This window comes from Labrus bergylta, chromosome 9 (assembly GCF_963930695.1).
Source record: "Labrus bergylta chromosome 9, fLabBer1.1, whole genome shotgun sequence".
NCBI classification, from domain to species: domain Eukaryota; kingdom Metazoa; phylum Chordata; class Actinopteri; order Labriformes; family Labridae; genus Labrus; species Labrus bergylta.
This window is the reverse complement of record NC_089203.1, coordinates 28557805-28572056: the sequence shown is the minus strand read 5'-3', so window position 1 is coordinate 28572056 and position 14252 is coordinate 28557805. Positions and strand designations below refer to the sequence as shown.

General features: G+C 40.1%; 2 long non-coding RNA genes and 1 gene segment (V, D, J or C); 1 reads left to right on the top strand and 2 right to left on the bottom strand.

Annotated features, from left to right (window-relative positions):
* Nucleotides 1–5544: 5544 nt before the first annotated feature.
* LOC110003853 (uncharacterized) lies at nucleotides 5545–7339 on the bottom strand. The gene is made up of 2 exons (XR_010666928.1): nucleotides 7219–7339; nucleotides 5545–7111 (listed from the first exon to the last, which is right to left on the bottom strand). It is a non-coding gene; the product is annotated as an uncharacterized lncRNA (long non-coding RNA).
* Nucleotides 7340–8819: 1480 nt separating this feature from the next.
* On the top strand, nucleotides 8820–9316 carry LOC110003855 (Ig kappa-b4 chain C region-like). The segment is given in 1 exon segment: nucleotides 8820–9316. A coding segment is annotated over 1 exon segment (306 nt).
* Nucleotides 9317–9658: 342 nt separating this feature from the next.
* Nucleotides 9659–11527, bottom strand: LOC110003857 (uncharacterized). Its single transcript, XR_010666929.1, has 2 exons — nucleotides 11423–11527; nucleotides 9659–11315 (listed from the first exon to the last, which is right to left on the bottom strand). It is a non-coding gene; the product is annotated as an uncharacterized lncRNA (long non-coding RNA).
* Between the last annotated feature and the right edge of the window lie 2725 nt (nucleotides 11528–14252).

Below are 14252 nucleotides of genomic sequence, written 5' to 3'. Positions count from 1 at the left end.
AGGGTTGTGTGGGCTTCATTTCAGAGAGACAGATGTTCATAGAGGAGAGGAGTTTGATTGTCTGGACTTTACCTGTGAAGCAGCAGCAGAGGAGGAGAGTCCAGATGAGGACGCAGATCAAAGTCATGTTTTTGGACGAGGAGGAGGAGGATTTCTGTGGCTCCTGTTGTGATGAAGGACAGCTGTCAGTCCTGCAGTGTTCAACTCTCAGGACTTTAAACTCTCCCCGAGCACTGGAGCATGCTGCTGCTCATGCAAAGTGGCTCTTTATGGAAATGATGGATTTCAATCACTCAATGAGCTGATCTGATGATGAGTCTTTCAAGTATTTTAAAAGTTTTCTGAAAAGTATTTCAGTAGCTTTAACAATTATTTTTCCACAAGTTTCAGTTGTTCATATACACAATTCAAACAACATTTAAACTATTCTTTAAAACCTGAAAAAGTATTTTGCCAACTTTTTTTGTGTTGCTTGTGTTTGCCCTTTCTCAAGGATTAAAAATGTTTTTTTAATGAGAACAATTTTGAAAGTGGATACAACATATACAAAGACTTATCACAGAATTACAGCAAAATTCTGAATTTGTATTTTGCAGACCAAACTTCACTGCATCTAAAGTCTAAAACAAGTAGCTCATAACGTCTTGTTTTAAGTAGTGAAACGTGTCTGTTGTCACGGTTAAGCAGTGGTGCCTGTCTGTTGAACGGTTACTGAGCTAAGAGAGGGAAGTGAAATGTTTCAGACCAGCTTCATCTTCTCTGAAGAAGACTGACAGATGCAGTCGTGTCCTCGGCTGCCACTTAGGAGAAAAAGGGTATTTGACCTCCCTTAATTATCATTGATCTCTCTCTCTCTCTCTTTGCAGTGCTGCTCCACTCCAGTGTGCATCGGACTCAAACATTTGAGTCCAGTGTGCATCGGACTTAAACATTTGAGTCGGATACAGCCTGACTTTGCAGAGTGTAAGCCTGGCCTAAACAGAAAAAAGTCATTTGGGAGATTTGGTTTTCCATCTTGCAACACAAAAGTTTCAGCATGACGTATTTCTAGTCATGTGACTTCCTGCAATGTGACAATTGTACTAAGAACCCAAATGCACAAATCCAAAAACACTTAGAGAAGATACAAAGTCTGTTTAATCAGAAGGGAGGTCAGTACACGGGCATCTAAATCACAAGCAGAGGTAATCAAAACGTTGGGCAACAGGCAGGTCAGAAAATACAGAAAAAGGTCGGAATAATAATCGGAAAAATACACAACGAAAGCTGGAACGTTGTCATGAGGGAACAAGAAGAACTGGCATAGAAGGAGGGAAACACAGAGACTAAATACTCAAGGGGAGCGAAGACAACTAGACACAGGTGAGACACATCAGGTAATCACAGACGCAGGAGACACAGGTGAGAGTAGAAGAAAGCAAAGGATCTGAAACGAGATGCAGGGTAAGTGTCAAAAACACAAGATGTAAAAACATGAGAGTAACTGGAACCACACACTATCCTGGAGATGTGTCATAACCAAGGGGCAACCTCCGGTCTCGAAAAATGAAGCCTATGCGGAAGTACAAAAAACTGCAGTTCCTCGAGGTTCCTCTTGAGGCTGGCTGCAGAAGCGCCGGAAGTGCCATAAGCCTACAGCCAAAAAAGCCCGTTTTTACCACAGGAATCAACATGTTTACAGCCTGGTTCAAACAACGAGATATATCTGAGAAGTTGACGGCCCCTTCTCCTCACACTGTGGGGGGGGGTGAATGTTTTTATAACTCATCGGATTTTATTCTATTAAGGAAAACGACTATGCCCATATTAGGGTTGTGTCAGATTTGATTGACAGCTCTGCGCGGTCAGCAGGTCAGGAGGCTAACAGCTTGATCCGTCTGATTTCTCCTCTTTCTTACTTCGTTTGGAGAGTTTGTTTAACACATATCTGACAACATACATGGCTTGCTGTGCGGTTAACAGACCATCCAACAAGTTGATGCTTCAGTTTTCTTCGGTAAGTGATATAGTAGTGTTATATTTACTGCTTACTCATGTGTTTATATTTACGGACCTAGCTTGTTTAGAGTTAGCTTGTAAACCAGTCGACTAACTGTGTAGCTCATTATTTACATTATTTACATTATTTACATTATTTACAGTCAATGGTTTAGAAATGTTTGTTAAGATGTTGTTGTTGAAAATAATGAGTTTGTGTGATGTTAGAAGCTAAAGGTTCACCTCGGTGGTTATCTGACGTTATGATGAATGTTATACTCCACCTAAATGTGGACATTAAAAAAGAAACTTTGTGTAGTAATTATCCGTCAGTAACATAAACTGAACTGAACCTAATGTGCTGTGTAGGTTATAGAGGATGACAGTAAAGTTACATGGTTGATGTAGTGTCTTAAGATTTGAGCAAACTGTTAACAAAAATCACTTTGTAAGAGCATCTGTAACCATTAAGAACTATATTAATAACCAGATTAATTTTCACTGAACTCATACACAGAATATAGCTGTAGAAATATAAAATATAAATAACATGGAATGAAAATAAGATATAAAGCACATAGATATAAAGTATAAGAAATAGTTTGAAGAATACAGCCATGTACTGAGCTCATGTTAATAATAAATGAGTTACTGTATGTTCTGTACTAAAGCACAGAGAGTTGGGACCTGTTAATGATTTAAATAATTCAGGTTATATTTGTTTCATGTAAAGATGAAGTACTATCTACAATAAACTGCTGAATTTTTCCTCACCCAAAATCTGAGACAATTTGATGTGGAATATCATTGTGTGAGTGAGAGAGCTGAAAACAGAATGATTACAATAATGTTTATCTTCTTAACTTTGGAGGAGGAGGGTTTGCACCTTGGAAGACTGTATTCATGCTTCAGCTGTTCAAATAAAACTAGATCTCCTCCAAACAACTTGCAATCAAACTATTTTCTTCCCATTTTAAAACCCTTTGTCCAGTTTAGATGGGAGAAGTTGATATTATGTGATATTGATCAGGGAAGACTACATTTCTAAATCATTTTTAACTGTGTTTTTTTTCACAAGTTATTGATCTTATTTACTCTCCATGTATCTTGATTTAAGAATGGGGCTGTGTTTAAGCTCATCATTTTGCAATGACTCTGTTCCATCCCATTTTAAGAAATGAACTGCATTAGTATTTATCAAAAGAATAAAAAGTTGTGTAAAAGTAGACTTCCTTCCCTAAGCTATTGAGTTGAGCATTAATGCACATTTTAGTCTTGTCATTTCAAATCTGAAATGTATACTCAGAAGTAGACATAAAGGAGTGCATTTATATAGAAATATTTATTTAATCTGAAAAACAACATGAAAAAAAGTCTGTTTTTACAGCAGAGATGAACATGTTTACAGCTTGGTACAAAACAAACAAATAGGTGTGATTAGCTCATGTCTCGATGGACACACACTGTACGGGGGGGGGGAATGTTTTGATGACTCATCAGTTTTGATTTGATGAAGGATAAGAGTTATTCACAATAAGGCGTGTAGCTGACCAGCTTGACAGGCAGGTGCGGTGTAACGGTTTGTCAGGAGGTTTAAAACCCGCCTCAGCTCTCAGCCTGTGGGTGACATCACTCAGGCCATCCGGGGGAGACCTCCCTCACAGCGAGCTGTTGAAGAGAAGCAACTGAAGTCCACCCCAGAAGAACCAACAAATACAGATGTTGTTGAGGCTCAGGTTTCTTCCTCTGTCTCTGCAGCTCTCTGGGCACCTCGATGGACCAGTCACCAATAATCCACACTGTGTCTATAGGAGAAATACAAAGGTGTTCAATTAATGCCTCAGACAAGACACAATGTACAGTTAACTACATGTGACAGCTCAGGCTGTTTTTTTGTTATGAGCCACATCTGCAGGAATAATATTGAACAAGGTAGCTGCAACTCATAATAATAGATGCCAGTCTTAAACACTATATTTTCTAATACTTAAAGTTTTTGGTGTGAAGCTGACACTGTCCACAGACTCCATGACTTCACAGGTTCTATAGAAAACAAATATCTTATAATAAATACTAAATATTTATTTTTCAGTTGTCATGTTCACCTCATCGCTGTTGACATCAGTAAATATAAGACACAGACATTCCTCTTTTTGTCAGAACAGTAACATGAACTGTATGCTTTGTAATATTGATTTCTTCTGGATGTCTCATTTATTTACAGTTTATGGATAAAACTTTGTTAATGTATTTCTCTGCTAACACTGACAAAGTCTAACTGCTCTGACAAATAACTAATAACCATGATTGTATATTTAAAAAAGTGTAGTTTTAAGACTTTAATTAAATATTTGAGTAGAATATAATTAGTTTTAACTGTGTTGTAGAAAAGTTAAATGTTAACTTACTGTTTAGTTTTCTCAGGATGAGCAGGAATAGTTGATGATAGCAGCCTAGCTGTTAGCTATGCTGTCAAGTGGACTGCTGACGTCGAGCTGAATGGGCGGAGTTAAGTCCCGCCTTACTGCTGTCGGTAGGTTGATCCGAAGTTAGCTTGAGACTGCAAATCCAGTATGGATGCGGCCGTCGATTGGACTCATTTTCTGTCTATGTAACAGACGGGTCAGGGTTCATCCAGTAATATTTACAGTCTATGGTCATAACGAGCCAAACTGTCCATCAATCCGATCACACACTGATGGTGATGCCTTCAGGAACCATTTGGGTTGCTTCAACTGGGGATCGAACCACCAACTTTTCTGACAACCAAACCACTGTACCTCTAAGCCACATCTTCCCCACAGCATTGACAGTATTATTTTGTTGAAGGAAGTATTAGCTTTAGGTAGTATATTGATTTTATAATATTGGTTCTAAATGAAATACGATGTCTTGAGTTAGTTCTTCTTATAATTATCTCCCATGCTTAAAAAATGTGTCCTTGTCGTCTTGTATGTTTCATTCATCTTGCTTTAAAGCATTGTCTTCTTCCGTTTGATGAATAGTTTCATATTATAATTATCAGTGTGTTATTTCAACAAGACAATGTTGTACCTCTGTCAGTATCATTTCCCTCATTCAGCCACCAGAGAGCAGCAGAGTACGTCTTTTAAAAATGGCCTTATATCCTGCTCAGTTCATCCTCCAGACTCAGTTAATAAATCCAGACTGTTAGTGAAGCAGCTCATTCAGTCTCCACAGAGACTCTCCTGTAAGGACTCACTGAAGAGGATCACTTTACACCTCATAGAGACGAGGACATTCAGCTGACGTAGTCACAGCGTGTGGCATGAAGCTACATTTCAGTAGTTCTTGAGTAGTTCTTGAAATTAATGATGATGTAATGGGTGTGAAGATTTGATGGTTATGTGTTTCTAAGAAGATGCTCGTGCATTTTCTTATCTATTTACAGAGTATATCAGTTTTCTACATATTGACTTGTTTTTTCTTATTTCTTTATGGATCCAGAAAGGAGCCAGTCAAGGTTTTGTTTTCACACACTTTGCATTGAATGGAGAAGCAGGATCCAGATACCTGTGATCACTTGAAAGGAAAAGAAACTGTGCCTTTGAGGTTTGGGACTTTTAATCTTTCAGAGTCACTTCAACTCTACAATTCACTTAGCAGACGCTATTATCCAAAGTGCAACACAAGCGAGGATCTAGAGAGGAGGAAACAAAGTCAGTAAGTGCAAATGAACAGCTTTCAGTCTGATCTGACACACAGATGCTGACAGGAAAGCACAACTTCAACAGCTGTTCGTTAGAGTTCTAATCAGCATCAAAACCATCCTAAATATCGTGATCATCATTACCAAACAACACCATCTTCATCTTCATCATCATCATGAAGGTCATTGGTGTTCATAAAGAGCTGGGTCTTTAGCTTTTTCTTAAAGGTGCAAAGGGACTCTGCGGATCCAATGAAGTTTGGAATTATTTTCCACCACCGGGGGGCGACAGAGGAGAAGAGTGTAGTTAGAAACTTAAGAACCCGTCCGGTTCAGTTCGGTATGGTACACATGTATTGGTGTTTCTACTGTCATGAATACTTTTTTGGCACGCTTCTGTTGGGGTGCCAAGCGTACTGAACCGACTCTAAAGGTTGGAGCTAGAAACACTGCAGTCTGTTGATTGGTCGAAAGAAGAATCTTCACTTGACAGCGGTAATAAAGGACAAACACAAAACGCACCACGTTTTGGAGAGAGTCATTAAAAGGCTGTTTTTTGTTTTTATGCGACTATATGTCAGCGCGTAGCTCCGCCCCATGGACGACCTGGGAGATGCAATCATTCATTTTTATTTACTGTGTCAAATTCTTCTTCTTCTTTATTGAATGTCTTGGCTGTCTGTCGTGCCGCTGTTGTTTTATGATGTACGGTTGGCTGTTGAAATGCAAGCAAGATCAGGGTTTACCGTGTCAGACTGTACTGAACCAAACCAGACCGCTTGGTGGAAACGGGGATTTAAGGCCCAGGTTCAGTTGGACATTTGTGAACACCTTATAGAGGCAAATAAAAACACATAAAGTGCAGGCTGGCTCTTGTATAGTGTTTGCTTCCTCTCTTATTCAAGTACTGCTATGTGTTGCTTTTATCCTTCCCTAAACATTGGCTGTTATTGTGTAAGTTGAAAAGTTGTTTTAGGTAAAAGAGTCTGCAGGACAGTAAACTAAACTGAGCGCACATTCGTGAGTGTGTGTCCTCAGTGAAGTGTGTCAGTCTCTGCAGAAGCTTCCTGCTGCAGCAGTCAGTCTGGTTTCTGTTCAGGCTGACTGAGGGAGGTTTTTGTACGACGCTTTTTCACTGTGTGAACACCAACTCACTGTTGATGATATGAAAACTCTGACAGTAGTAAACTGCTGCGTCTTCAGTCTGGACTCCACTGATGGTCAGAGTGAAGTCAGAGTTTGATCCACTGCCTGTAAAACGATCTGAAGTCCCTGATTCTCGAGTGCTACCCAAGTAAATCAGCAGTTTAGGAGTTCCTCCATCTTTCTGTTGGTACCAGGCTAAGGAGGGTTCGTCGAGAGTAGTATCTACATCCTCACTGGTTGTACATGATAAGGTGACGGAGGCTCCCAGAGCAGATATCACTGCTGCAGGCTGAGTCACTGTGACCTGTCCTCTGGACTCTGAGGAGACAGAGACAAACACATGAAGCAGCATCAGGGTTGTGTGGGCTTCATTTCAGAGAGACGGATGTTCATAGAGGAGAGGAGTTTGATTGTCTGGACTTTACCTGTGAAGCAGCAGCAGAGGAGGAGAGTCCAGATGAGGACGCAGATCAAAGTCATGTTTTTGGATGAGGAGGAGGAGGAGGATTTCTGTGTCTCCTGTTGTGATGAAGGACAGCTGTCAGTCCTGCAGTGTTCAACTCTCAGGACTTTAAACTCTCCCCGAGCACTGGAGCATGCTGCTGCTCATGCAAAGTGGCTCTTTATGGAAATGCTCTGACTAACTGGGGACTTGGATTATACTAATTATAAAGTTAATTTTTTTAACTTTCAATAAGACATGTTTTTAAAACCGTCTTCATGCTTCTGGAGAAATCCCCGGAATAAAATGTCTTAATTTTGAATATTAATGGAAATGTATTCTTTATACTTTTCAGTTCATTTGAAGGTTTTGCAGACAAGAGCATTTTTTTTACTTTCATTAGTGAGAGGTTTTTGTACGGCGACTCAATGAGTTTGCATCACTGTGGTACACATTTGGTGGAGGAACCAGACTGGATGTTGGAAGTAAGTCAAATATTAACCCTTTGTATGTCAAGAGATTATTTTATTTTGAAATGGAAGACTGAAAATGACTGACCCAAACATTTGTGTGCATGTTTTTCTCTGTATTTAGACTAAAAACGAATTTTTAATGAAACACAAAATCGTATCAAAATAAATGTCAAATCTGAAGCCAGAGTCATCATTTGTTCCAGAGTAAATGAGTGTTATCATTGTAAAGGTGAAGTTGCATCTTGAGGGCTGGTAGTTTGAGTACGATGTGTTGAAGTCAGAGAGCCGTGTCTCTGTGCAGTGAGAGGTTTTTGTACGGCGACTCAATGACTTTGTATCACTGTGGTACACATTTGGTGGTGGAACCAGACTGGATGTCGGAGGTAAGTTTCTGTTGATTTCTAAACAGTGTAATGTAATCGTGATTTTTTTTTTTTCATTTACAATATAAAGAAACATTTATACATTTTTACATTATATTTTTTTCCTGTTTGTGTTTGTCCTCCTGTACCATCTCAGGACAGATCGTTTACATTCAGTTCAGCAGCTTCAGATTCATAAAAAATAATTCTCTGGTTTCAGATATCTATTCCACATCAACGATAACTCTTAAAGGCCCTTATTTCATTTTGTCATTTTGAATAAATTGCTCAAAGGGAAGTTGTAAGAATTTTGAATGAAAATGTTCAAAATCTCTGATCTCTTTCTGCAGATTATGTCACTTAAGATTTTTTAGCCTTTTATGATTTAAAACATGTTTTATTGATAGATTTGGTTCATGTTTCCACTCAACAGTTAGAAAAACAGGTATTTCAAAGGTTTGAGTGATTTGATGATTTTTCAGCGTTTTTATTTTAAGTCCAGTGTATTCTGGTCTCTCTGTACGATGATCGTCTCTGTGTTGATTTGCATGACAGATTTCTGAGAGGGAAGTGAAACAATGTGTGAGTGACTGCTGAAGCAGAAAAAAACATCTGACAGAAACTCCTTAAAGGAGAAACTCTGCTTTCAACTGCAAAGGTGTCCAGGAGTGATGTGTTTGACTGACAGCTGTGTGGTTCCTGTCCTCTGTTCTGATTGGTGTCTCCTAGGTGAAGCCCGTCCCACCTTGATGGTTATGCCCCCTTCCAATGAGGAGCTGCAGCAGGGGAATGCCACGCTCGTGTGTCTGGCCAACAAGGGCTTCCCCTCAGACTGGAGTCTGGCCTGGAAGGTGGACGGCATCAGCGGCGGCAGCTGGGAGGAGAGCAGGGGCCCTGCGGTGATGGAGCAGGACGCTCGTTACAGCTGGAGCAGCACCCTGAGGCTCTCTGCAGGCCAGTGGACGAAGGTGGGCTCTGTGACCTGTGAGGCCACCCAGGGCTCCCAGACGCTGGTCTCAGAGACACTGAGGAGGGACCAGTGTTCCCAGGACTGAGCTGTATCACCTGGACTCTGCTGCTGGTTTCCCCCTGCTGTTGTTTCACTTCTGAAACTGCCCTCAGTTTACACGCTAAATACCTTCTTTCCCTCTCTATGATTTTATGTTTCAACGTTAATTTTTCTCGCCTTTTTTATTGACAGTTTTTCTTAAATTGAGCAAAAGAATAAAAATGGAATCAAACAGTGTTTGTTGTGCATATCTTTCATTTCTTAACAGGTTAACAATTTTTGAACGGACTTTGGTAAGTTCATCTAAAGAATAAAAAACAATAGCAATGGAAAACGTCCAAATAATCTTATATCATCAAAATCTGCTGTTGAAGATGGTGAAATGTCTCAATTTGATGACTGATGTGTTGAATTGTTAAATCTCTGAAAATAATAAAGGTGGGTAAGAAATGTGTTGGAAATAAAACGGATGATATCATCAGCATAAAGTGATAAAACATTGCTTCTGGCATTTTGTTCAATGCCTGCTCTTTGGTTGTCAAAATTATATTTAAATACATAAATTAAATCATGAGAACACACATTGTGGAAAGTTTATTCAAAGGCTTTTTGGTAGGGTTAGGGTTAAGACTGTTCTGCATATTCTGTTGGGATGTCAAAAGAAAATGATTTAATACTTAACTCATAAAAAGAGATATTTATCAATTAAAACAATTCAAATGTTTTTTAATTATTGACAGTAGTAAACTCCTTCTTTTACCTGTGGGTGCTTTGGGTGCTCTGCTTTTCTTGGATATAATTAGTAGGACTCTTATGGAAACAAGTTTGGAACCAGACTAACCTTTCCTCTGCAGGGCACCAGTTTAGCTCAGTTGATAGAGCAGGCGCTGTATTTTATATATTTGTGGCGACAGTAGCTCAGTCTGTAGGGACCTTGTTTGGGAACCTGAGGGTCGCTGGTTTAAGTCTCTGTACACGTCAAAGTATGGAAGCTGCCAGGTCCCAGGTCACTCTCCGAGTGCTATAGAGGTGTCCTAGAGCAAGACACTGAACCCCCAACAGCTCTGTTGTGCTCCCTGTGTCGCAGTGTGTAGCAGCCCCACTGACATCTCTCCAGGTCCTGATGTGTTAGTGTGCACAGACATCATGTCCACAAGTTTTCAGATGTTACTGCACTCGTGCACCTACTTACCCAAGGCAATAATCTGACCAACAAAAACAGAGATTGAATTTTTAGTCAGCTGGTGTGATGCATATTGAATGTTGGAAAGTATTATTGATTTTAGAAGAAAGAAAGACGATGTTTCCCCTCACAGCAGATCCAAACTGTCCAGTTTCATAAAAATGTCGATGTCTTCATGGACAGTAAATCAAATTGGAAAATGGACACTGATGTGTCTTTAAAGAAGGCTCAGTCAAGTCTCTTAAGGAAGCTTAGATCCTCTGACTTTAGCAAGAACCTTCTGTATGTTTTGTATCTTGGCTAGTGTCCTCTTTTATTCTGTTCTGTGCTGGGGGGGGCAGCTTCTGTTTGGATGATACAAATAGGATCAATAACCTGATCAAAGAGGCTGGCTCTGTGATCGGCTTTACCCCACACTCTCTTGAAGTCACCTTTGAGAAGAGAACGAGGACAACACTAAAAATCTTTTCATAAATATCTGGCATATGCCAAGGGTTCATTTTGAAATGCTAAGTACTGTATAGTGGAAATATATGATATTGAATAACTGATTGTGTAGTTTTTGTATTACAGGGAAGAGGTGATGGAAACCAGTCAGTGTAGTGTTTGAGTGTGTGTCCTCAGTGAAGTGTGTCAGTCTCTGTAGAAGCTTCCTGCTGCAGCAGTTAGTCTGGTTTCTGTTCAGGCTGACTGAGGGAGGTTTTTGTACGACGCTTTTTCACTGTGTGAACACCAACTCACTGTTGATGATATGTAAACTCTGACAGTAGTAAACTGCTGCATCTTCAGTCTGGACTCCACTGATGGTCAGAGTGAAGTCAGAGTTTGATCCACTGCCTGTAAAACGATCTGAAGTCCCTGATTCTCGAGTGCTACCTAAGTAAATCAGCAGTTTAGGAGTTCCTCCATCTTTCTGTTGGTACCAGGCTAAATAGGGTTCGTCGTCGCCCGTAGTAACTACATCCTCACTGGTCCTACATGAGACAGTGACAGAGGCTCCCAGAGCTGATCTCACTGCTGCAGACTGAGTTACTGTGACCTGTCCTCTGGACTCTGAAGAGACAGAGACAAACACATGAAGCAGCATCAGGGTTGTGTGGGCTTCATTTCAGAGAGACGGATGTTCATAGAGGAGAGGAGTTTGATTGTCTGGACTTTACCTGTGAAGCAGCAGCAGAGGAGGAGAGTCCAGATGAGGACGCAGATCAAAGTCATGTTTTTGGATGACGAGGAGGAGGAGGAGGATTTCTGTGTCTCCTGTTGTGATGAAGGACAGCTGTCAGTCCTCCAGTGTTCAACTCTCAGGACTTTAAACTCTCCCCGAGCACTGGAGCATGCTGCTGCTCATGCAAAGTGGCTCTTTATGGAAATGATGGATTTCAATCACTCAATGAGCTGATCTGATGATGAGTCTTTCAAGTATTTTAAAAGTTTTCTGAAAAGTATTTCAGTAGCTTTAACAATTATTTTTCCACAAGTTTCAGTTTTTCATATACACAATTCAAACAACATTTAAACTATTCTTTAAAACCTGAAAAAGTATTTTGCCAACTTTTTTTGTGTTGCTTGTGTTTGCCCTTTCTCAAGGATTAAAAATGTTCTTTTAATGAGAACAATTTTGAAAGTGGATACAACATATACAAAGACTTATCACAGAATTACAGCAAAATTCTGAATTTGTCTTTTGCAAACCAAACTTCACTGCATCTAAAGTCTAAAACAAGTAGCTCATAACGTCTTGTTTTAAGTAGTGAAACGTGTCTGTTGTCACGGTTAAGCAGTGGTGCCTGTCTGTTGAATGGTTACTGAGCTAAGAGAGGGAAGTGAAATGTTTCAGACCAGCTTCATCTTCTCTGAAGAAGACTGACAGATGCAGTCGTGTCCTCGGCTGCCACTTACGAGAAAAAGGGTATTTGACCTCCCTTAATTATCATTGATCTCTCTCTCTCTCTCTTTGCAGTGCTGCTCCACTCCAGTGTGCATCGGACTCAAACATTTGAGTCCAGTGTGCATCGGCCTCAAACATTTGAGTCCAGTGTACATCGGACTCAAACATTTGAGTCGGATACAGCCTGACTTTGCAGAGTGTAAGCCTGGCCTAAACAGAAAAAAGTCATTTGGGAGATTTGGTTTTCCATCTAGCAACACAAAAGTGTCAGCATGACGTATTTCTAGTCATGTGACTTCCTGCAATGTGACAATTGTACTAAGAACCCAAATGCACAAATCCAAACACACTTAGAGAAGATACAAAGTCTGTTTAATCAGAGGGGAGGTCAGTACACGGGAATCTAAATCACAAGCAGAGGTAATCAAAACGTTGGGCAACAGGCAGATCAGAAAATACAGAAAAAGGTCGGAATAATAATCGGAAAAATACACAATGAAAGCTGGAACGTTGTCATGAGGGAACAAGAAGAACTGGCATAGAAGGAGGGAAACACAGAGACTAAATACTCAAGGGGAGCGAAGACAACTAGACACAGGTGAGACACATCAGGTAATCACAGACGCAGGAGACACAGGTGAGAGTAGAAGAAAGCAAAGGATCTGAAACGAGATGCAGGGTAAGTGTCAAAAACACAAGATGTAAAAACATGAGAGTAACTGAAACCACACACTATCCTGGAGATGTGTCATAACGAGCCAAACTGTCCATCAATCCGATCACACACTGATGGTGATGCCTTCAGGAACCATTTAGGTTGCTTCAACTGGGGATCAAACCGCTGTACCTCTAAGCCACAGCTTCCCCATACAATGACATTATTATTTTGTTTAAGGAAGTATTAGCTTTAGGTAGTATATTGACTTTAAAAGGGACCAAATGAAATACGATGTCTTGAGTTAGTTCTTCTTATAATTATCTCCCATGCTTAAAAAATGTGTCCTTGTCGTCTTGTATGTTTCATTCATCTTGCTTTAAAGCATTGTCTTCTTCTCCTTCATGTTTGATGAATAGTTTCATGTTACAATTATCTATTGTTTCAGTGTGTTCCTCCAAGAGGACAATTTGGGACCTCTATCAGTATCATTTCCCTCTTTCAGCCACTAGAGGGCAGCAGAGTACGTCTTTTAAAAAATGGCCTTATCTCCTGCTCGGTTCATCCACCAGACTCAGTTAATAAATCCAGACTGTTACTGAAGTCCAGACTGCAGCTCATTCAGTATCTCCACAGAGACTCTAACTGCAGAGGATCACTTTCCTCCTCGTACTAGAGACGAGGACATTCAGCTGACATAGCCACAGGCTGTGTGGCATGAAGCTACACTACAGGCACGTGTCGACATATCTAATGTGTCTGGGGGATATTTTAGGCTCCACGGTGACGAGCAGTGATGGAGGGGATCATCTGATAGTCAGGGAATCCACCGGTTTGAGGAGGGAAAAGACCACAGCACTGAGGCTGTAAAACAATGACTTTCTGAAATTCTCTCTAGGTGGCACTGTTCCACTTTGTTAATCACATTTTCTGCCTCTTTTTTTCACATTTCTATTAAATGCAACAACTTTATCGCGTGTAAACAAAACCAGTCGATGCTTGAAGGTCTGTCTTTATCTTATTGTTTCAACATTTGTCAACTCGTGATTCATAAAGTTTCTCTTCTGAACACTAATGATTGAACTTATTTCAAGTGTTTTGAAAAACATCTAATTTGAGCCAAAGAAACATGGGAAGCAAATTAAAAAGTAATAAAAAAATATACTCCTTTAAAACTCTTTTTTTTTTTGTTCAGGCAGACTGAGGCTGTGTTTAAATATTGTACAGATTGTATTAATTTACCACCGCGGAAATGGCGCTCAAGCAGGAAGACTGGTTTTATTCGCTCATACATATTCAACTTCTTCATTCAATTTATCCACTCTCTCTCTATACCACGTCCTCCGTCTCCCTGCTCTCGTGATCAGCGGATTTGGGGCGTTTACTCTTATCTCGTATTAATCCAATAATTCTGTCACAACCTCTCTCAACCAATCATCCTGCTGTG